The sequence below is a fragment of the Cryptotermes secundus genome, unplaced genomic scaffold (genome assembly GCF_002891405.2).
Source record: "Cryptotermes secundus unplaced genomic scaffold, Csec_1.0 scaffold66, whole genome shotgun sequence".
In the NCBI taxonomy this organism is placed as follows: domain Eukaryota; kingdom Metazoa; phylum Arthropoda; class Insecta; order Blattodea; family Kalotermitidae; genus Cryptotermes; species Cryptotermes secundus.
This window is the reverse complement of record NW_019731262.1, coordinates 595,379-619,528: the sequence shown is the minus strand read 5'-3', so window position 1 is coordinate 619,528 and position 24,150 is coordinate 595,379. Positions and strand designations below refer to the sequence as shown.

General features: G+C 43.4%; 1 protein-coding gene across 2 annotated transcripts in view; it reads left to right on the top strand.

Annotated features, from left to right (window-relative positions):
• LOC111866711 (pancreas/duodenum homeobox protein 1) overlaps positions 1–24,150 on the top strand; it is a 482,718-nt gene that overhangs the window by 214,894 nt on the left and 243,674 nt on the right. Inside the window, exon 1 of one of the 2 annotated variants that reach the window (XM_023855916.2) lies at positions 12,082–14,086. The exons of the other annotated variant lie outside the window; for it this stretch is intronic. Within the exon in view, the coding sequence (XP_023711684.1) occupies positions 13,123–14,086 (964 nt within the window). The 5' untranslated portion in view covers positions 12,082–13,122. Of the gene's footprint in view, positions 1–12,081; positions 14,087–24,150 lie in introns of those variants that run through there. 2 annotated transcript variants of the gene reach the window in all.

The window sequence follows — 24,150 nt, the reverse complement described above, 5'->3', positions numbered from 1 at the left end:
AACAGGTTCCTCCGAAAGTTGGCTACTATTCTACCAAGCTACACGGCACCACATTTCGGCCGCTGTAAGAACCTCTAATGGCATACACTTAGTTGACTGGTTCATTCATTCATCAATAGCTCTACAGCCCTTTGTTGGTCCCTGGCCGATTCATCAGTTTCGTAATCTTATACACGGTAGGACTCCTTAGACGGGGGATCAGTCTGTCGCAAGGCCTCTGTCTATACACAGAACATCACGAACACAGAATAAACGCACACAGACATCCATGCCTCGATTGGATTTCGAACCCACGATCCCAGTGTTCGAGCGAGCGCCCCAGACCACGCGGCCACCTTGATCGGCTAGTTGATTGACAGCCGGTACGTGATTGCTTAGTTAACATGAAGGATGTACAGTACACAAGACATAAAATATAATCCCTGTGACTAAGCACCACTCCAGGCCGCGCCATAGCTCAAGCGGTTAGTCGCTGGCTTCCCACCGCGGCGGTCCTGGTTCGATCCCAGGTCTGGTCAAGTGGGATTTGTGGTGGACAAAGTGGCGCTGGGGCGGGTTTTCTCCGAGCACTTCGATTTCCCCTGCCAATCTTCATTCCACCAAATTCTCCATCATCATAATCACCCGGGGCAGGTACAATAGGCCAATCAGTGGCCGCCGTGCCGAGTGGACCCTGTTGGACTCCACCCCCCACTAAATGAAGAAGTGTGGGGGAGTGGAGGTGCAGCTCAACTACCATTAACCTGGGTACCGGACAGACATAAGGGGTTAACATAAGGTGAAACAGCCCCCTGTACCTGGGTGAGCCCCAAAGCCGGTCTGCACGTTCTGGAGAGGAGAAAAGTCTACTGTCCCTGCCGGGAATGGAACCCCGATTCCACGGTTAGATTCCGTAGCCCATTGCTATACCGAGCTAACCCGGCACCTGTACACACTTTGAGCGTAGCAGAGATGTTGGTACAGGAATAGTCAGCTAGTAACGGGGAAATGTATGTTAGATGATTCTAGATCCATGTCCCGGAAGTTGTGGATCCGTGTGGCTCGTTGAATGTGCGCGGATTGAACCTGCTTCCTCTCCCCCCCTCCCAACGAGCCCACTCTGCCGGCCCGCCCCCGTTCAATTTGTGTCCCGTGTTTGGAAAGGTTGAGGCTTTGATATGCCAGCGCTTTAAAACGGGGTACACTCACCGACGTATAAAAAGTTGCCACGCATTTTCACAGTGAATTAGCTGGATGGCTGAGGAATCGAGGTTCGATTCGCGGCAGGAGCAAAACATAGTTATCGTCTTCACAGCATCCAGACCGTCTCTGGGTTCCACCCTGCCCCGCCTGAAATACTTTCCAGGGGTTCTTTCACTGGGGGTAGAGCGGCCGGGGTGTGAACCTGACAGCTCACCTCCATTTAGTTCTCCATGCGTCATGACAAGAGTAAGAACCGGGACGAGTTTATACTTTGTATAACATTAGACAGTGAAATATTTTGGAAAGGGCTACCTTCTGTGGTCTTTCTGTCCCACTGGAAACTGCTAAAGCAATAGTTCGAGTAAGCCACGACCACTTCCTTCCTGATCCTTTCCAATTCATCAGTCATTCCGTCATCCGACGTTAAGCAGCCAACTGGATGACAAGTGGAGGTGCGAGGATAATATTAAAATTGAACTTAAAAAAAAGTAGAGGTGATGATGTGGATTGTATATAAGTTACATGGGTACGGTCCCATGGCGGGCTCCTCTGACCATGGTAATGAACTTTCTGCTCCCGTGAAAGGCGGGGAAAATCTTGACAAGCTGAAAGCTATGTTGATTTTTGAAGAAGCGCCTTATTCCGTGGAGTTACGTAGTTAGCGTAGTATTTAAATAATTCATGTTAAATATGATATTTTCTTAATGGCTTATTTAAATTTGATGTAAGTGTTCTATGAGACGAATGCTATTACAGTAATTGTCTCCGCCTCTCCGTTCACAAAATTTTGGTGCTGTGACCCTACCAGTCTGCTCCCATTCTCTGCTCATTAATTAATCAGACTCAAATGTCACAACGTTCCTTCGACTCCTTTGTTGAAACAGCCAAACCCGTGTAGGGTTCGAGAACGGACGTTCTGAAGCGAGAATTCGTAATGAAGAAATAACAAGCAGTCCATTAATTTGGGGTGCATATTTAATACCTCTTATCAGTTGTAGGTATTTCCTATCGGTCAGTAAAATTGAATTTTGTGGCACATCTTGTAACTAATCGCTTCTCTACTTGAATCTAAATGTTACCCGGTTCCTTTACATTTATCAAGTTAGTGGAAGTAATATTTTGAAATCCAGCCTCCACCTAACAGAGATCACTTTGCTTCGCCGCTGCAAAGTTCAACCGGTTAATGCTGTTTAAGTAAACAATCGCTGTTTATTGTGAGAATCATACGAAACACATAAATACACTCTGTGAGCAGAATGCAGTATATATAAATTCCGTTCGTACCTCACAGGAAACACATTACATCTCCGCTACAAAGCCCAACCGGTTAATGCTGTTTAGGGAAATAATCGCTGTTTATTGTGAGAACCATACGGAACACATAAATACACTGTGTGGGCAGTATGCAGAGTTATTTAATGTTAAAGCAGGTAGCATATACATAATTACCGATGTGATGCAAAGAGTAAAATTCGGCTCTGAGTATGTGAATTCTAAGTAAAGTCCTTACAGCCGAGCCCATATGGATACTCGACGGCTGCTGGGCTCGTCCGAATCTGATGTACGACAGTACGAAACATGGCGCTCAGACAATGCTAAGTGAGAAGGGGTTTTCCTACGAAATCCGCTTTCTATTCAATTTTCACACAGTTAGCTCTCACGTGGATAAATATGCATGAAATCCTTCGTTGGTTTTTTCAGATTTTACTCGTTCACCTTTCGTAATGGCTGCAATAACTAGCATATTGCCTAGACGTGTTTGGAATGTTCGTGTACGAATCTGGGTCATTACATCGGCTGGGGCATGCCATAACTTCCTTCAGTCTCTCCAGGCGAATGCTGGGATATTACCTATTTTTCTATTGCTAGTGGGGTGGGACTAAGTCCCTTGTACTGCGGCCACTTCTGGCCTATTGTACCAGCCCCAGATGATAGGTGAGGGTGATTGTGGAGCAGTTGGTGGAATGAAGATCGGCAGGGGATACTGAAGTACTCGGAGAAAACCTGCCCCAGCGCCACTTTGTCCACCACAAATCCCACTTGAACAGACCCGTGATCGAACCCGGGCCGCCGCGGTGAGAAACCAGCGACTAACCGCTTGAACTATGGCGTGGCCTTCCCATGAAGTTATTCTAGATACGAACAGTGAAATGACGCCTGCTGCTGCTCCAGATGGACATCCCTTCGCTTTACCCCAAACTACACCAGAGGACGTGATCACTGCTTCTAACAGCTGGAATTTCCCTTCTGCGAGTTACACCCCAAGTGCAGCAGAACATGTCTACTGGCCGGTTAAAGTGTTCATCACTTTACTCGTTACAGGCTGTCCTTGTGTCTTCTATGTAACTGAATTGGCCCCTTCAATCATGTTTCTAAAAGTCAACTTCATTATTCTCCCAAAATCGAAAGGAAATGATTTATCACAAATGACTTGTCACGAAGGAGTTTTTATCTTTATTTCCCACGGAAGAGTATGTAATGAAGTAATGAGCAGAAAGAGAATACAATTAACAAATTATTGGCATTTTGTCAGTCAAAAATTCTGAGTTGTGGTTGTCTTACCGCCGAGAAAGCTCGTCCGCAGAGTTAAGTTACTTTACTTGTAATGAAATTCTCTTTTATACTGCCCGTCCATTTCGTGCTAACTCACTGTGGCATGAAATGTTTCTCTCTTTTCAGATAATAATAAAAAAGAGAACCAACCCAGCACTCAATGAAAACTCATTTTAAAATGACGAGTTCCCGTTCTTTGTACCCTACAAAGTACACTCGATTTAAATTAAATGATTTCACTTTTGAGGGCTATTTCTTCTCCTGCCAGACAGATGCCAGTGAAGATGGTTCCCACGCCGGTGCGGCAACATCCAGTGTTTAGACCGTGCCGCAGGATTACGTTACGTTGCAACAGATTTATACTGAGCATTGTCTAAACGTCCAGCCCCTGAATATAATATCCAGGGTTCTAGATTAATTCTGATAGTAGGCCTAGTAGAATATAATTTCCTTCTTTATCCTGAAGAAGGAACCAGAATCAGTTTCCGAAACGTTCTTTTAACTTGGACGATTAACAGTGTCCAAAATATGTATCATTAAAAACTGTTATGGCTTACACATGTTCAGATTGTGGCCTTGTGCATATGACACATTTTGGTGTAGGTGGGTACAGTGTTTCGGAGCAACATGCTGCCTCTGTCAGCATGGTCGAAGACAGGAGGGTGAGAATGATGTTACGTTAGAGGTTGTAGACAAGTGACCATCTTCATTGCAACCTGTAACTTGACCGCATTTGGCCATACTCGCTTCGAAGCTGAATATAGAGGGAATATGTTATTCCGTAACGTCGGAAATCCTCTGCAAGGCTTACATAATGTCACAGCCCATCACCCTGAACACTCATTAGTGTTAAAACTTCAAAACTTGCATCATTGTACACTAATGTAAGTGGTCTTCAGACTTGAGCCACTGACTGTGTTCCTTCCTTAGTCCGGGAAACCAAAGTTTTGCGTTCATATCGAAGAGTATTAGTGTTTCAATTAATCTATTTTAATTGTTTATTCGAAATAGCCTCAATCGAAGTGTGGGCAGTTAGGAAGTGTTACGTAGCAGACAGGCAGACAGGAACTTCTGTAGTGAAACTCAAGATGTTAAACCTTCAGTAGTCACCTTTATTCGGCTCCACGGCCATATAATTTACCTTACTTCATTATAGAAAATACGTAATACCCTATGGGGGGGCAGGGGTGGACAGGTTCTCTGGTAAGTGGGCCCATGCTATGGTAATTTATACTTAACTCCGGTTGAATCAGATAACTTAAATGTGACAGTGACATAAGTGTTTTAACATAGGAGATTTATTTTAAATAACCTGTCACAAAGTCTGGATGCATAAGAGACTTCCTCGGAACCGGTCCGTAAACTTTGTTTATTCCTTCTGTCCTGTGGGTAGATCTAGAGGTTATAACCGAAACTGCTTGACAGTTTAGGTCTTGTTATTGTGGGGCGCCCTCTCTGACGAGAGGAAGAGCCTGTCTTTTGTCACAGTTATTGTCTGTAGTAGTAAGTCATTTGTCATAATGTAAATGATATTTACATTTTACATTTTAAACATGATGATAAATGTATTGAATATATACAGGGCCTCTGTCAGTCCAGGCTCAGTACAGCAGATGATACCCTATTTCTAGTAGCTTCCGCTACAACGGCAGTCTAATCACTTGAACGATCGTATGCTTGACCGCCGCCAAGTTTAAGCCTCTTATACTTTCTGTGTCGGGCTTCGCCTTGTCCAATATTGCGAACATTTTCGTTATCGTGATTTTGTATGACTTCGGCTTGTTGCCTGCGTAATTTTGTTATATAATCATATACGTACGGAATTTTGTAAGCCATGTGTAAATCGCTAACCGGTGTGTGCCTTGGAAAATTTCCAATGGTGCGGAGAACCTTGTTTTTTAGGCGCTGCAATGTCATTAGATGGATGTCTGCAGCGAATTCCCAGGCGGGACTATCATAAGTCATTACACATCTAATGAGAGACAGGATACAGAGATTCCGAACCTTAAAGTAGATGCTTTATACAGGGTTATTAAAAAAGAATGAACCGATTTTATTACGCTATATTTTATTAAAGGAAAGTAATACAAAACTCCAAAACGGTGTTTCCTTCAAAGAAAAAGGGACCATAAAACTTGTCCTGAGACACAGCACAGAAGACGTTCACCTTAGGGGAATCTCTTTCGTGCTCAGCCGTTTCATGTGGATGCTCTGTACCCCAAATACGCACATTGTGACGATTGACTGTGCCGCTCAAGTGAAAAGTCGCTTCATCACTACAAATTAAACGTGAAACGAAGTTTCGTCTTCCATCATCTCCAGCATCGAATCGCAAAAATCTGTCCGCTTCCTTTTGTCGTCATTGGTAAGTGCCTGAACGAGCCGCAGTCTGTATGTTTTCAAATGTAAACGTACTGTTAGCACACTCCAGACAATGGACTGAGGGATCGCAAGCTCACGGCTAGCTCGATCTGTTGACTTCCGCGGACTCCTCTCAAACGCAGCACGGATTCTCACCACTTGTTCCTCCGAGACTCGTGGTCGTCCTGGACTTTTTCCTTTACACAGACACCCACTCTCTTGAAACTGTCGAAACCACCGTCGAATGTTCTTAGGACAGGGCGGATTAATACCGAATCGCCTTCGAAAAGCACGCTGCACCGTGACAACCGAATTTGTTTTCGCGAACTCGAGAACGCAGAACGCCTTTAGCTGAGGGCTCGCCATTCCGAGGGTAAACGAACAACTGAACGTTGCCGGAAGAACGACGCGACTTCAGCGCCCCTGTGGCAGCCATTCACAACTTAGATAACTCCTCTTTCAAATGGTCACTGACTCATTCCATGACGATGCTTGAGAACTGAAGCCATGCGTCATGAAATCGGTTCATTCTTTTTGAATAACCCTGTATAGTTACCACTGTGCTTCAAAGGGTCACACAGAACTGCCACACTCGTTCATGGAACAACTAAGACTAGAAATCTATTTTCTATTTGAGCATCACAACTCTTACACCAGCAAACTAGGTTACAGAATTGTAGATTCTGATTGCTTAATAAATAAATAAATAAATAAATAAAATCTATTTAAGATTATGGTCTTCGGGGGCGTGACGCCGTGTGGTTTGGTAGATGGGTCTCAAAGTTCCGGAGGCACGTGCTGACTCCTCTCTCAGGGCAGAAACATTATAGAAAGTGAAATAACACACGTAGTTGATGTAGAGTTGTTGAACTGTCTATAATTTACCCCGTACTAACAGTGATAATTTCGGACTGACTGTTGCATAATCAGAGGACATCACCGCGTGAGGTCTCTGTTATCTGCTTGTCTCGTAATAGCCGGTCTATTTGTTATTGTGTGTCTCTACTGCAGTTATACAGTGTATATTATAGGAGGCGGCAGGCACTTTGCTGTTTCCTGCGCGTTGCTTGTTGACTCTCATATATTCACTCTCTCACTCTGCTAGTTTCAACTCCCCCCCCCCTCTCTGCTTTACTATGCTGTTCACGAACATCATCCCTTCGTAAAATAATTCCCATTTGAACACGTACAAAGTAAAAGGTGGTGTCCCTGTGCTTAATTAATCAACGTTCCGTGAAAACACATGGGTCAACCACTGCCACTTATCCTAGACTGGATGAATTCAAAACACATTATTATCGTGTCGCTACAAGATCCATTTTAATAATATCACCATCTACGACTATACCATCGAACCCACCTCTTTCCTACAGGTTTGCATACCGATATATCGTGTGTATTTATCATACTTCCATGAATAATTCATGTCCTACCCATCTCATTTTCGGCACTGTTTCGCAACCCTCACAGGTACTTAGTAAAACGTACAAGTTATGAAGCCGCTCATTATGCAACTTCCTCTACTCACGGTTCTGTTATTAAACCACCTCAGTCTACGAAGATTATTGTCTTCTGTCATGTGTTGCCGTGTAGCCTGGTAGGTCTTTACTATTGCTTCCATACATACATTTGTGTTGATTATGCAGACAGCCTGTTCATCTGAGATAATTTACCAGACCACACGGAGTCACATCTCAGAAGACGACACTCTTCTAGACACATTTCAGCTCTTGAATATCTACAGTTTTACATTCATAGCACGTTGGTCGGAGTAATTTCCAATCCCAGATCTAGTCTGTGGTAGTTTTGTCCCTTTGAAGCACAGCGGTAATCATATGCACCATTTGCGTCAGCATTATGAACCTCTGTATTCCGCCCACACACTGTATTTGTGTGTTCCGTATGACTCTCACAATAAACAGCGATTGTTTCCCTAAACAGCATTGACCGGTTGGGCTTTGTAGCGGAGACGTAATGTGTTTCCTGTGAGGTACGGACTGAATTTATATATACTGCATTCTGCCCACACAGTGTATTTATGTGTTCCGTATGGTTCTCACAATAAACAGCGATTATTTCCCTAAACAGCATTAACCGGTTGAGCTTTGTAGCGGAGACGTAATGTGTTTCCTATGTGGTACAAACTGAATTTATATATACTGCATTCTGATGGCCGCACAATAGCTCAAGCGATTAGTCGCTGGCTTCCCACTACGGCGGCCCGAGTTCGATCCCGGGTCTGGTCAAGTGGGATTTGTGGTGGACAAAGTGGCGCTGGGGCAGGTTTTCTCCGAGTACTTCGGTTTCCCCTGCCAATTTTCATTCCACCAATTGGTCCACAATTACCCTCACCTATCATCTGGGGCTGGTACAATAGGTCAGAAGTGGCCGCAGTACAAGGGACTTAGTCCCACCCCACTAGCAATAGGAAAAAAATACTGCATTCTGCTCACACAGTGTACTCGTATTTATGTGTTTCGTGTGATGCTCACAATAAACAGTAATTATTTCCCTAACAGCGTTGACTGGTTGGGCTTAGTAGCGGAGACGTAATGTGTTCACTAGAAATTTAATTTTTAAATATTATTATATGAGTTTCACACTTTCCTGCCTCTGTTATCAAAAGAACGAGCAGACGAAACATGGGAACCGTGTATCAAAATTGTGTTCTCCCTCCCACTTCTGACCTTCCAAAAAATCTGTCTCGCTTATGCCATGACTTCTCCTTTCCCTTACGCTTCCACTGCAGTCTCTTACTGCTCTCCCGCTGGTGCTTCTGAGAATCTAGTAGCCTGCGGATACCATTTAATATTCCGCACGGCACGTCGTTTCACTCTGGCTAATAATAGTAAAGAAATACGTGGGTGTAAACAATTGCGATAACCCAATTTTGAAATTGTATATTTTCATTTTAGATAGTAGGAAGGCGATGCCGGTGGGGGCAATCACCATGGCAACGAATGCTTGTCACTGTCGTAGCCTCTCTTTAGATTGAAGAGAGTAGAGAGTGACTCGGGGAGAATGGGAGAGAAGTGTAATGGGACATGAATAGGAGAAGGATGAGAGCGGGCGCTTATAGAATGAGAGAGAGAGAGAGACAGTCCCCACTTGTGATGATATACGCGCGCTCACTCAACGAAGGAATTATAACCCTTCTTCCTCCCCGACCCCCGTCACTCCCGGACCACAACTTTCTTTAACACAGATAATATGGGCCATCATACCATTCAGTGATTTTGTTCGTCGTTTCTCTTTGAAAAGCATAATTATGTGTTTCCGCGAGAAAGAGGTCTAATTTTTACTTGAGCTAGACTGTACCAATGCGTGCGTGTGTGGATGTGTGTGTATATATATATATATATTGTAATCAGTATGAATCGTGTTAGGATAGCACACAAATTACAAAACGACCTTATGGTACTATCCGTTCGAGAAACATTTTACTTCATTTGAAAACAATTTTCAATGCTGGACTTCAACTATTTGTTTCATTGGTACGATTGACATGTGCACAAAAAGGTATGTATATCCATCCAAGCAGCAAACTTGTAATACGGACCAGTAGCAATGCAACCATTACAGCACAGCAGTAACTGCAGCAGTTGGTTTCTGTTAATGGCTTTTGCCCACACAGAGCAATTATTGCTTAAGTGGTTGTAACATATGTGATGGTAAAGTCGCCCCTGTGTTTAACTGATTAAACACTACGCCATGAAGACGTACGGGGGTTTGGATGTATAGATCCGTGTTTTCTTGACCACGACACTAGCTGGAGGTGAGTGGTCAGCTTCACGCCCCGGCCGCTGTACTCCCAGATAAAGAGCCCCCGGTACCCATTGGACAGGAGGCTGGATGGGCGCCAGAACCGATCTGGACGACGTGGAGAAGAGAAAATACTTGACCCTACCAGGACTCGAACTGCGACTCTTCCGTCGTTGAGCCTGTATCCAGTCGCTATACCGACAGAGCTATTGCGGTTCCTCGCATGTGTGATGGTACTGAATCAAGCCGTTTGTAGTCAAAGCAGTGTCTGAGTAGCTTCAGAAGCCGCTAGTTGCGTAGCTACTCAAAAATTTCCCAACATTTTACAGAACCCCGCAAGAGTTTTCCACAGATGTCTATCCTGAGCCAGATCAATCCGGTCCATACCACCCCGTCCTACCTCTCTTAATATTATCATCCCACGTACGTCTAAGTGTTCCTGGTTGTCACTTACCTTCTGGCTTTCTCACTAAAATCCTATATGCAGTCATCTCCCCCCGCCCTTGCGTGCTACATGAAGAAATGAAGATAAGGGCATTGTGAACACCGTCCTTGTAAATCATAACGGTGTTTTTATGAACGTAGAGGCAGACTGTTCGATTGTTTGTTCGTTTAATTCGTTAATTGGAGGGTCTGAAAGCAACAGTAGCCTATTACTTGCAAGCTCTGAAAATACACAAAAAATATAAAATGTATAATGTATCAGAAATAAAATAGATGCATGTAAAAGACAACAAACTAACTGGGATTATGCAAAACGTATTCTCCAAGGAAACTGTATTCCTGTTAAGAAAATAAAACAAACCACTGCTTCCATCTTCAGGGTGGAAAATATATTTTAAACAACCAACGAGCAAGAAGAAAGCGAAAGCCTATTGTGTCTTCGACTCTGAAGATAGCAGCAGTACGTACCTTCGAAATATCAGTGAACTATTACCAGACTATATGGGGTCTCATCCGGGAAGATGGCAATCCTTAAACTACATATAAATAAAACCAGATAACGAAGAGCAGATTTGTAACCGTCATCTACTGAAAATTAAGTAGAACAAAAAGGCTTTATGACTGCTTGAGGGCCGACGATGATTTTTCGGGGCAGCGCATTTAAATAATTAATTTCAGATTTCGGTACACTTCTCTAGGTAAACTCGCCAACTCGAACCCCAGAAATTTTACCTCGATATTTTACACGTTGTCATATTTCATACCCCCATTGAGTGTTTAAGAAAATGGTCTTCATTCCCTCGGTAGGTGGCAGATAAAATAAATAATGGGGGGGGGGATTAATGTATCAGAACATTTACTTTAATGCTCTTTAAGTACAGTTTACCTCAAGGCCCTTTTTACGGAGACATGATTTGAAAGTTGGTTGTCTTACGAAAGGGGGCGAGGATCTTTGTGTATCAGCATCCCATCATCTGCCTGCAAGTTGCAGGATAACCTACTTAGAGACACGGCGTTAACTGGGAAATGGTTCTAGTCTCTAGGGTTTATTGTATGAGAATGGGCCTGCACGTTTGGTTCATATTTTTTTAATGTCACGTTGTAAAACAAGCGATGCATTAAAATATGATATTATGGTGTCATAGAAATAATTAGGAATTCAAAATTAACCACTCTGCTCTGACATTAAAGAAGTACGGATTCTGCCCACGCAGTGTATTTGTGTGTTCCATATGGTTCTCACAATAAACAGCGATTATTTCCCTAAACAGCATTAACCAATTGGGCTTTGCAGCAGAGAGTTAATGTGTTTCCTGTGAGGTATGAACTGAATTTATATATATTGTTTATATGAATTTCGTACTTCAAAGAGTTACATTTTTCGTTATTTAACACTTTGAAGGGTAATATATTTTTTTTATATCTATAGTAACGCCGTACAGAATATGCGATATAGAAGTATTCTTTGGTCATTGTATTGTACCTCGTAAATAAAAGCATAATACTTGTTGATGTGACGGCAGTATGTTTTCAGTGCGGATAGTAGTACCTCGTAATAGCGACAAAGTAAGCGAGTGGCACGACGTACGGTACGGTAATTTAGCTGAGGCAGGAGAGGGGGAGAGTATTCCTATTATACAGGGCTATCAACAAGCAAAGCTAGGCAAGGGGATGATGATGATGATGATGATGATGATGTGTTTGACGCCACTACTGCTACCGGCGGCCGTTTACCGAAACACCGAGCCCCATTCCGTTCTGTAAGCAGTAATCGTTCGACCGCTGGCAGCGTAGGTTCTGGAGCTGTGTGGCTCTGCAGACAGCGAGGCTGCAAAGCTCCAATGCATAAATATCACCTGCTCTTACCACGCGGCGGCAGCTCGTTACAGCAAGTGTAAAGCATATTACGAGACTTTCAGTACGTGTAGTTGAACTTACCTAGTGGCGTCACGTCAAGGGGCGCGGACAATACTGTGAAATTTCTGACGCACTGCTTTGAAAACAAAGAGGCAACTTTGTGTTATTGGTTTTTTAACATAGAATATACTTTATTCAGTCCAGTGATCTCGTGTTTACATGTAATTGTTAGTACAGTGTTTAAATGGGGGGACAGACTGTGTGACTTGGCCGACATTTCTGTGTTCTGTAAAGAGTGGAGGATTATATAATTGATTTTATGAAGTCTTGGCTTATTAGTCATACCGCTAGAAGAACGGGAAATGCTACGGAACGAACCTTTCTCCAAGACGTTGCCCCATTAGATTGGTTATATCTCTACTTGTGTATAGTGAAGTAACAAGTTTTATAAGTGATAAAAACGAGTGTTATAAAGCGAGAGACATAATTTGTGTTGTGTGTCAGTGATCTATGTTGTTACCCTGAAAAGGATTAATCAGTACAGAAAGTGCATGTCTTGTTAACTAGTTTTTGGTGGACCGATTATACCCTACCCTGAAGAAAATCTGTTTTTCCTGACAAGAGACCCCGATGGAGAAACAGCTTGGGTCAATAAATTCTCTTTTGAGATGGTTAATGTTTGGAGCCTATTGACCCCCATTAGAAGACGCTGCGTAGTGGTATAATGGGAAAGAAAAAAAGATTTATATTCGTGATCTCATCTGTATGCTTTATAGCGTAAATATGAAGAGGTGTTTAACATTTAAAATTCGTGCTAATATAGTCATACATCAGTGTTGGTTCATGCATGCCTTCCGCAATTACAAAGTTCAAACATGTTTCATTTCTTTCCCTCTCACCGTTTGAGGTGAATGAATTCATGTTTGGGATTCGTGACTGGAGATCATTCTTACTCCTCCCAGCATGCAACAACCACAACAAACAAAACAGCATCAACAACCGCAGCAGAAACAACAGCAACGTGACGGCGCCGTGATTAACAGTGTGAACAATCACGCGAACATTGTTGCTAAGAGCAACAAGAACATTCACAACAATACAGTGCGGGGCCGTAACAATGGAGGTAGCCGCACTAGTAGTGAGAGTAGTAACAGTGACGTCATTAACAATGAAGGCAGCCCAATGGGGAGCCCGTCTGAAGGGGCTGTGTCCTCACCAGCGTCGAGTGACGTTACTTTACTAAGAGCGACGCCCACAGTGATATCGACAATGGACTCTAAGAGACATTATACTGGAGTGACAGCTACAGTCGGCGTCGTTTCTCCAACGGACGGCACTATTTCGACGTCGTCCGCCATAAACTCGTGGCACCCACACGTGTACGCCAAACCGCCGAAAGCTCCAACTCCACACTTCATATCCGACATCATGGGCTGGAGCTCCCGCAAGCCCAGTAACAATAATAACAATGTTAATATGAGGAACAAGAAGCCGTCCCCGCCTGTATTGGTCGCCCCGACGCCCATAAGAGCGACGCCTCCGCCGCTGATATCGCGAAGAGCATCGCCCGGCTCTGTCCCACACCCACCCCCTTCGCTCTCCGCTGAGGACGAAGACGATGAGCTCAGTAACGAACCACTCAACTTGACAACAAAGAGCCGAGACGCTTCTCCGACGTCGTCGATAGGTTCCATGATGGGCGTCAGAACACTTACTCCACCGATGCCGCCGCAACACATTGGGAAAGGAACCCCGAACCATCTTCATCATAGACCTCCTCCTTTTCGAGAACCTTCTATTAATGGTGTAGACTGTACACGTGGTGTCGTTACTATGAACGGACGCCCTCCGTCGGACGTGACGTCGTCTTCTCCCGTAGCCGCAACTGCTGTCGGCAAGAGCGGGCACACAATCAGCCGCAACAAAGGTAGGACATGTTTGCTTTTGTTCGTGAGTGTCCGTGGTTGGTTCGTGCGTAACATCTCAATTTAACTATCTTCAGGAATTCTGTTTTAGACTAGTAGTTCTAATGTGCATTGATCTACAGTTACTGCTTGGGGCTTAAACAATGCGATCCGATGCTAGTTGAATACGGGAGACGGTTCACAGCATAGCTGCTGATCGTACGTGCTGCAGATCCGTCTGATTTTCTGCCCAGTTCCGTAAAGAGGTCCTATGTAAATTCACAGGTGGTTTCATTATGCTTCGCCCTTACAGGTGACCGACGCATTATTTTAAGCATATTATCGAATATATCACGTGTTCCACTAAATCCGTTAGAAGGGAAATCCTATCGCGTCGACCCAGATTCGATTCCATTTGTCATGTGGGATTTGTGGTGGACAAAGTGACGCTGGGGCAGGTTTTCTCAGAATACTTCGGTTTCCCCTGCCAACTGTCATTCCGCGAACTGGCTCACATTCATTGATTATCCCATCATCGATTTTATATATTCTTGATACTGACAGCATCGTTAAATAAGCACTTTAACAATTTTGGACATGTACACATGCCATAACAGTTCTGGCGTATACGCCCACCCCTGTATAATTGTATCGAAAACTGCGAGACTTCAAGAAGAAGTTATTTTTTTTTTCTCTGAAACTTTTGTTCGAACCATTTTTCGCTCCGATAAATATTCAGCGAGTCACGCTTCAGATGGCCACAGAAACGCGCGGATATCACCGTGTGAAGTGCCCGTTTTCAACCAAAATTGAAACGTTTTTACAGATTTTAGCAGCACTTCCCAACATGAAAATTTATATTACAATTTTACATTCTGTAAAAATGAAGGGGCTACTGTCACACAAATTTTTTCATTAATCAAATTACAACGTGTTTCGACCCAGGTAGGCCATCATCGGATGATTTTTGGGGAATACAAAAAAATGGAGACGGAATACATATAATGCTAGTATAAAATTTTGGTAGTTAACATCACCTGATGGTAGTCTCTCTGGGCCCAAAACGTGTTGTCAGTTGATTAATGAAGACATTTGTTTATGCAAGGGTAACCTCTCTATTTTATATGAAAATTATCTTAGCGGTTATAGAACTGTCACATGCAGCCAGAAGGCTAGGCGTTGCGAAACTAATAGATTTTTTGTTGTTGTAAATATCCGTTGAGAATTGTCCCTCAAAAGAATTTTTTGTCGCTTACATTTCCGACGTATAACAATCGCCTGAGGTGTTGAATTCTGTGTTGCAGTGTGATGTTGTGAATATTTTTAAAAAACGGTAGAAGTACCGATAGGGTAAAAAATGTAAAATTATCTCTGTAACAGGCCGTGGAGGCCCATAAATTTGTCAGACGTTGAAGTTCCCACGTGTTCTAGACAGTCGGCTTATAGGTGGCAATGAGGTTGTCAGCCTTACGCGCCGGCCGCCTTTTACCCCCGGGAAGACTCANATTATCTCTGTAACAGGCCGTGGAGGCCCATAAATTTGTCAGACGTCGAAGTTCCCACATATTCTAGACAGTCGGCTCATAGGTGGCAATGAGGTTGTGAGCCTTACGCGCCGGCCGCGTTTTACCCCCGGGAAGACTCATGGTACTCATTTCCGTTAGAGGCTGAGTCGACCCCAGGGCCACAGTGCGGCTGGAAGGATTAGGTCAATTGAAGAATCCAGTGTCCTCATTGGGAATCGAACCCGCGACCATCCGGCATGTAGCATAGTGCCTCAACGAACTACGTCTTTTCATTATTATTTGGGTATAAGAAGTGACGAATATTTACTTCAGATTTTACCGCATGTGGGTATTTGAAACATATTTAAAAGTTTATAGACCTTCCTTATGGAAAGTAAATATAACAGTGACCATGTGTGGGTTTCGAACCAAGCTCTTAAGAAGTGGGTAATAACCAAACGTTGCATTCGATCGGAAGGTCCAGGACCAAATCTCGGCCGTGCGCCCGGCCATCTTAACAGATTATTTGTGTTTTTTTCTGAATCTGTCCAGGTGAATACCAGGGTTAGTACCTGTAAATCGGCAACGCCTTGTTCCTTCCACGTCCTTTCCAGTTCATTATTTACTAGTCATCATTTGAAACCGTATAGCCTGGGCTCCTGTAAATAATTCACAAAATCATGTTTGCTCTGTCGACGGCGGTATGGTCGTTTTCATTATTAAGAAATTATTGAGTCTGCTGTAAATACTTACTGATGCGTTTGATCTGTGAGTGAAATACTCGTACATTTCTCGGTGGATGTTAAAATATTTAGTATGAGTTAGTGCCACAGGCCCATGAGCAATACTAATATATTACAAAACTTAATAACTTTAAAGTTTTACACTAAATTTTATTGATACTAAGTGAAAAATGCAACAGGATGCTACAATACAATATTAGTAANAATAATATTCCAAGAAAATTATTTTTTCTATAATTTCTGTCTGAAAATTGTGCTGCGGCCTATACACGCACGCGGCCTATACGTGCGTAAATACGGTATTTAGTATGAGTTAGTGCCACAGGTTCATGAGCAATACTAATATACTACAAAACTTAATAACTTTAAAGTTTTACACTAAATTTTATTGATACTAAGTGAAAAATGCAACAGGATGCTACAATACAATATTAGTAAAATATATTTCATGATTGTGTGTACGGATGTGGACTGGATTCATCTGGATTGGGATAGGAACCGTTGTCTGCGTCCTACCATCACATTAATGAAGCCTCAAGTCACAGAAATTGCGAGATATTCATGGCCACTTGAGAATCGGTTGATCTCGAAAGAACTCTACTCCACGGAGTTGGTTAGTCTCATACACTGCTTTATTTCATGTGTGCAGAGGCAATGATGTAGTTGCAAGTTTTCACCAAGGCATATCTTTGCCTACATTTCAAACGCTGATCACTTCTTCAGAAGTAAAGCAGCAAATTTAGNGATAGGAACCGTTGTCTGCGTCCTACCATCACATTAATCAACCCTCGAGTTACAGAAATGGTGAGATATTCATGGCCACTTGAGAATCGGTTGACCTCGAAAGAACGCTACTCCACGGAGTTGGTTAGTCTCATACACTGCTTATTTCATGTGTGCAGAGGCAATGATGTAGTTACAAGTTTTCACCAAGGCATATCTTTGCCTAAATTTCAAACGCTGATCGCTTCTTCAGAAGTAAAGCAGCAAATTTAGTCACATCTTTGTTAATACGAGGGAAAGTTAAGGGTAAAGACAGTTTCACTTTGATTCAAAAGTTTACCCATCCCATCTTGCCTTACTTCATGATTCTAATAGGCTAATATTTGGTGAAGACTAGAAATTATGAAGCTCTTCATCATGTAATCCCCTTCTGTCCTCCTGCTACTTCCTGTCAAGTCCAGATGTTCCTTTCGGCAACCTGTTCTGGAATACCCTAAACACCAAATTTCGATTAAGAATTCAACTAAATATGATATTCAATACATCATTGCATGTTATTGTACTTTGATCCTATAAATCACAGTGGTAACTAAAAGTACCACCTGCTTTAACATTAAAAAATCTGTTTTTGTTGTCACAGTGCATGTGTATGTTCCGTATGATTCTCACAATAAACAGCGATTATTTCCCTAAACAGCATTAACCGGTTGGGCTTTGTTATGGAGCCGTAATGTGTTTCCTCTGAGGTACGCACTGGATTTTTATATATATCATTTAGATTAATTCCTTAGGTCCTGTAGCTAATGCTGAGTTATTAACAAAAATTCCACTTTGCACGTCATGCTTCATATGTAACCCTCAGCTTATGTAAGAATTCCGATCACACACAGCAAAGCCTCTACTCAGATTCTTTGTTTCTGTTCACAACAACGTCCGCCTGCTAACACATTCTTCACTTTCCAACGTACCTGCATCAATAGGACAAGTGGGCATTGCCTGGGAACCTACAGAACCAGAACATTTTCTGTTCCTTCCCCTTAAAATACGTAAATGTAGCGTCTCTCACTACTCCCCCAATTTATTTTCTGTTTCTGCTGCCCCTTCAGGCTTCACACGTTTGTGATGTCATTGTCGTGGTTATCCGTCTTAGAGTTTGCCCCTAAGATGCGTTCACTTTGTGCCCGTGTATATTTGTAGATAGACAGCGACTGGCATTTCACTTGTTTTGTGGGAGATCCTAATGCTGGTGCCCAAAGCATTTTCTTTGAACACTTGCATTGCGATCTGTCCGATAACTTGCAGTGAATGGCATCTCTTTTTGCTTGTGATTTAATCTCAATTGAACGCGTCTGCACGTGCCTACTCTGCGTCGCCTACCCCAGCCGCTGGGCTCCTTTCTGTACTCTCTACCGTCGCTGAATGTGGTTTAGAAACTTTTATCTGGCGATTACGTGAATCCGCGTATAGAACTGTTCGGGTTAATGGGAAGTTGCACACAGATGAGCTTCATCATATCACCAAAAAATTATTAGGACGGTCAGATCGAGGAAGATGAGATAATTGGAGCATGTAGCACGCATAGGGCACATCATAAATGCGTCCGAATTGTGATCGGAAGGCCTAAAAGAAAGAGACCGTTTGGAAAACCAAGGCTTAAATGGGAGATACGTAGATTGACTTACCGTCAACACAGCTGTTATATTAGTCTGAAGTACGTATATGCAGTTCTGTGTTGTCGCAACGTGTTTCGGCCTGTTGTTATTTTACGTTTATTGCGCCTTAACTGTTATTAGTTATGCATCGGCTAGTGTCTCCTTGTTCTGAACGTGCTAGTATACTTGTACAGTAAACCGTCGTCACAGTGGAGTAATGTGGGGGGGGGTCCGTTATATACGGTGTCCGCTCTAACAGAGTGAAGGTGGTATTCATGGAAGTACACCATGGGGTACATAGGCCATACACGCAATAAACATAGAAACACATAATGTGATTACAGTAGGTTTTATATATTGCAGTCCTTTTTTATTTTAAGTGGTTTTTTAACTACAGAACCGTCTTTGCACCTCAACATCTCTAAAAATTCAAAATTGTGCACAGCCATATTTTGTCAGTTACATCCGAAGCCCGTTATAACGAAGGTTCACTGTAATACAGATTTCTGGCTGGAGTGTGTGGCCTGTAAGGCTTTAGCCGATGTGTTGCGTTGACCCACTTGATTGCAAGTTATAATTTCATTAAGTTGTCTGGAAAATCGACACACACGTAGAGGAACTGGGAGCAGCACGTAGCAGGTAGCTGTGTAACGTTGCAAACCTGACGGAACACACGGCTACAACATTACTGAAGAATACATGAAAAACAGATCGCGAACTTTGGGAACAAAGATGTTAGTGGCGTGATAATATTAAAGCGTATCTTAAATCATTATGCCAACTAACCGGAAGGTCACGGGTTCCATTCCCGATGGCGTCATTGGATTTTTCAATTGAACTAATCCTTCCAGCCGCACCATGGCACTGGGTTCGACTCGTCTTCTAACAGAAGTGAATGTCAGGAATCTTCCTGGGAGGGTGGGTAAGGCTGACAACCTCAACGCCATCTGTTAGCCGATTGTCTAGTAAATGTGGGAGTCTCGACGTCTCACAACCCTATGGGCCTCCACGGCCTATTACAGGGATAGCGTTACCTTCATTTTTATCCTAAAGGAACATTTTGCTAATTCGAAATTTATTCGTTTGCTTCTGCATAGGGTTCGCAGTCTTTTGTGAATAACGTAATTAAGCCTCTGGTGTCATGAAAGTCGCGGAAGTTCTTGACAACTGAGACCATTATCATGCAGTTAATAGGCATGGCCCACCCGCTGAACCGAGCGCGATTCCGCACTGAAATCCACGAGCCACCCGCAACTCACAGAAACGAATCCATGCGGAAGGCGTGGCGTATGTTTCGTAACGGTTACATTATACATCAGGAATTCTCAAGAAAAGCTTTCAATATTTCATGTTATCGTACCGTGATGCATTCACTCTCCATGTATTTAAATACTTAAAAAATAAAAATCCCATTCTCTCACGTTTGTATATTATTCATACTGAAACTACAGAGCTGAACATAAGCAAACCTAACCTCCGATGTTTCATTGTTTCCTTTCATACCCATCACCACTATCTTAGCGAGCAGGTTGCCTTAGTGGTGACTATTTTTTTTTAGTTTTCTTGGGGTGGGGTGAGACTGAGTCCACTTGGTACGTCGACCACTAACTGGCGTATAGTACCACCCCCGGATGATAGATGATGATAAGTGTGGAGCAGTCGGTGGAATGAGAATTGACAGGGGATACCGATATACTAGAACCTGCCCCAGTGCTACTTTGTCCACCACAAATCCCACATGACCTGACCTGGGCTTTAACCCAGGCAGCCGCAATGGGAAGCGGCCGACTAACCGCTTGAGCTAAGGAACGGCCTAGTGGTAACTAACTCCATGGAGCTGAGACCTTATCAAGAAGCTGCCAGCCGCTCAGCCGCCCCAGAATTTCAGTACCTTTTATGGAACCCGAAGGTTCATTTATCGTGTTCACAACGGCCCTCCATTGCTCCCTAACCAGATTAGTCCTGCCCATACGATGACTTCAGTCTGTCCGAGATCTGTTTTAGTATTATCTTCCCACCTACGTCTGGGTCTGGCTAAGGGGTAACACTTTGGGCTTGTATTCAGAAGTTTTTCGCTTCGAATCTGGCCCGGGACACCAGCCACGCTGACTGTGGCCCTCCTTCGATTTCCTCAGTTTCTGTAGGCAATTGTGGGGACAGTATCTCGAGTAGGCCACGGCCGCTTCTACCCACGAATCAGCCTAGTATCCGAACCCAGCAAAACACATGAGCCTGAATATAAAAACACTGCCTGAGAAAAATACTAATTTATTTTTAGTGTTAAAGCAGTTGGTACATATAATTTATTTATTTGTAGGGCACGCGGTAGCGTAGTTGGTTGAGGTACTATACTACAATCCAGAAGGTCACGAGTTCGATTCCCGATGAGGTGACTGCATTTTGCAATTGACCTGATCCTCCCAGCTGCACTATGGCCCTGGGGTTGATTCAGCCTCTTAACAGAAATGAGTATCAGGAATCTTCCTGGGGGTAAAGGGTGGCCGGCGCGTAGGGCTGACAACCTCATCGCCATCTGTTAACCGAATGACTAGAAAAATGTGGGATCCTCGACATCTCACATTCCTAAGGGCTTCCATGGTCTGTTAGAGGAATAGCTTTACCTTTTTACTTTTGTTTATTTATTTATTGTGACAGATAAACCACAGAAAGTCAGTCTTGCCTCTGCTTAGTAGGAGATATATAATTGTTGTCAAAATAATATTTTCTCTATATTTTATGTTGAGGTTTCCTCTAGCTTGTGATTCTGCAGAGATTCTTCGCTGTTCTTGACTTGTGTTGTTGTTAAGTTGGAAAACTGTAATAGTGAGAAAGCACCCCGGAAAGGGTGGGAGGGGGTGGGCGGCGCTCGAGCTGCTTACTAGAGGGACGAGGGGGAGGGGAGATGGAGTCTGGAGCATCAACAGCTCTGGAGCAAAGCGTTGCAAAGCCGGAAACTGGTGCGGATTATCGACTTCTGCTGTTCTCTGTTACGTAGGTAGCAAGTGGGACTGAAGGAGACGAAGGAGGAGGAACAAAAAACGCCTGTAGACGGGAGACTGAACTCAAATTGTAGGATTATTGCTAAATTTATGTGCACAAGTCTGTTGTACGCTAGTGCAGAGTACAAGCGGTGCTCCCTGACAAACTCCTTGATTTATGCAGCACTCAAGAACAGAATCTTCGTAACGATATTTGGGTGCGCTGAATCAAGATCATATTTAGATGGAACATTTACAACACCAAAAGGGGCCAGTTTTACCATTGGAAGCCAGAGGGTCCTGGAGGTGTGTGCTTTATAGCTTAAACCGTCAGTACAACTGCCATGAGGCACCAGTACTAGGGCCAACATGAATAAGTTCTCTCCTGTATTTTTTTTTGCCAATCAGAAGATGCGGATGTTATTTAGTTATTTGTATCATTGTGGAATGATACCACATGTGTTACTAGGCCTACGTGTACAAATTCTGTTTCTTTTAATTCAATTTATTTATTTGTCCTTTTGGCTGTCTCTGTTTTACCCGATTTCATTCCTATTCTTATGTCTGCATGCACCTTCAAGTCTTCATGGATACTGTGTGCCTTGTCTGCCATTTTCTTGCACGTAAACACAGTTCTGATCAGTCTGCTGGATACACAGGTGTCTTGCAAGCTCGCTGGGTGTGAAAGTTCATTTTTCCTTACGTATTTGTGGCTAGAAACTGGAGGCATAACTGGAAAATCTGCATGTAAGAAGTTAATACTTGTTGTTCTGGGATGTTTTCTAGTCATCCTTGGGCATCAGTTTTGTACCGTATGACTTCTGGGGGTTTAGATTCGTATATATTGACCCATCACTCACAACAGACGACTGGTCTGATGCGTCCCATGTACCTGTATTTGGAGTGTGGTGACAGGTGAGGGGTTGCAGTGGATTCCGGGATACAGCTCTGCAGATCTCGTTCTTGTTAGTGTCTTGTTGGCAGTGTTCTTTACGGAAGCCTGAAATTCGAATAGTAATCCTTTAAAGCCCGTATGATTCTCACAATAAACAACGATTATTTCCCTAAACAGCATTAACCGGTTGGGCTTTGTAGAGGAGACGTGATGTGTTTCCTGTGAGGTACTGACTGAATTTATATATACTGCATTCTGCCCACACAGTGTATTTATGTGTTCCGTATGGTTCTCACAATAAACAGCGATTATTTCCCTGAGCAGCATTAACCGGTTGGGCTTTGTAACGGAGACGTAATGTGTTTCCTGTGAGGTACTGACTGACTTTATATATACTGCATTCTGCCCACGCAGTGTATTTATGTGTTCGTATGGTTCTCACAATAAACAGCGATTACTTCCCTAAACAGCATTAACCGGTTGGGCTTTGTAGCGGGGCCAGTTGACTACGAATTACACCTGATGACGGAAACAGTTGTGTTTGAAGAGACTGACGATGGCGGACAGTGTACAGACTAATGGCTCGGTCGACTTGAGGTGCCCCCAATCGATTCGCCGTGCGATCTCCTCCGTAGATATTAGGACCCAGCACTGTCGCCTAAGGCCTGCAAGTGTAGCCGCTCGCCGTCCACATCGCAATGTTCTACTGTTGCCCCAGATAAACCCTTAAACCCATCGATCATTTGGGAGTCGGGTAAGTGGCATCTTCGCGTCCGATAGAGATTAACATTTCATCGCATCTGCAGCTGCTGTTAGCGGGCTCCGTCGGCCTGTGGACAGCAATTATCCGTGACATTGGAATGCGTTACAGACTGCATCTTGGTTCAGAAATTAGATAGTTTGTGAGATCTGGGGTTCTCATAGCGGTATTAAATTAGGGTTTTCAGGGTGTGTCGCCGCGTAGTTTGGTAGGTAGGTGCCAGCGTTTCGGAGTCACCTGCTGCCCTCATATTCAGTATAAAAGAAATTAGATTTCACCGAGTCGTTTATACATATATACCAAACCGCACGGTGTCACATCCCAGTAACCTTAAGCAAGAAAGTTTTCGGTACTTCATTACACAATTTTATCTATTTACTTACGGTGTATTTAATGACGCTGTAAATATGTGATACTGTAGGTATCTCATGTCGAATGATGGGATAATTAATTAATTAAACTTCTTAAAGGATGGGCGGTACAGTGCGTGGCAGCGGCTTGATTCAAGGTACAACTACTGCAGGACGCAGGAATATCTCGAGATACGAACCCAGAGGGCTGGTATAGCGGTAACGCTGTAGAATCTTTTGGGGAGGCGCCACTACACTTGCTGTCCTGACAGAGGTTGACCGTGGAATACTCAGTCCCTCCCACAACATTCTAGTTGCTCCACGAACGATTCCTTTCAAATCCTTTCCAATTCGTCATTCATTCTGCCATTTGACACTATATAGTGTAGCTACTGGACAGCGTCTTTAAATAACCCACATGATTTTCGGGCAGAGATTCGAACCTGGAACGTCAGATTACGAAACATGTGATTCCTGGTCA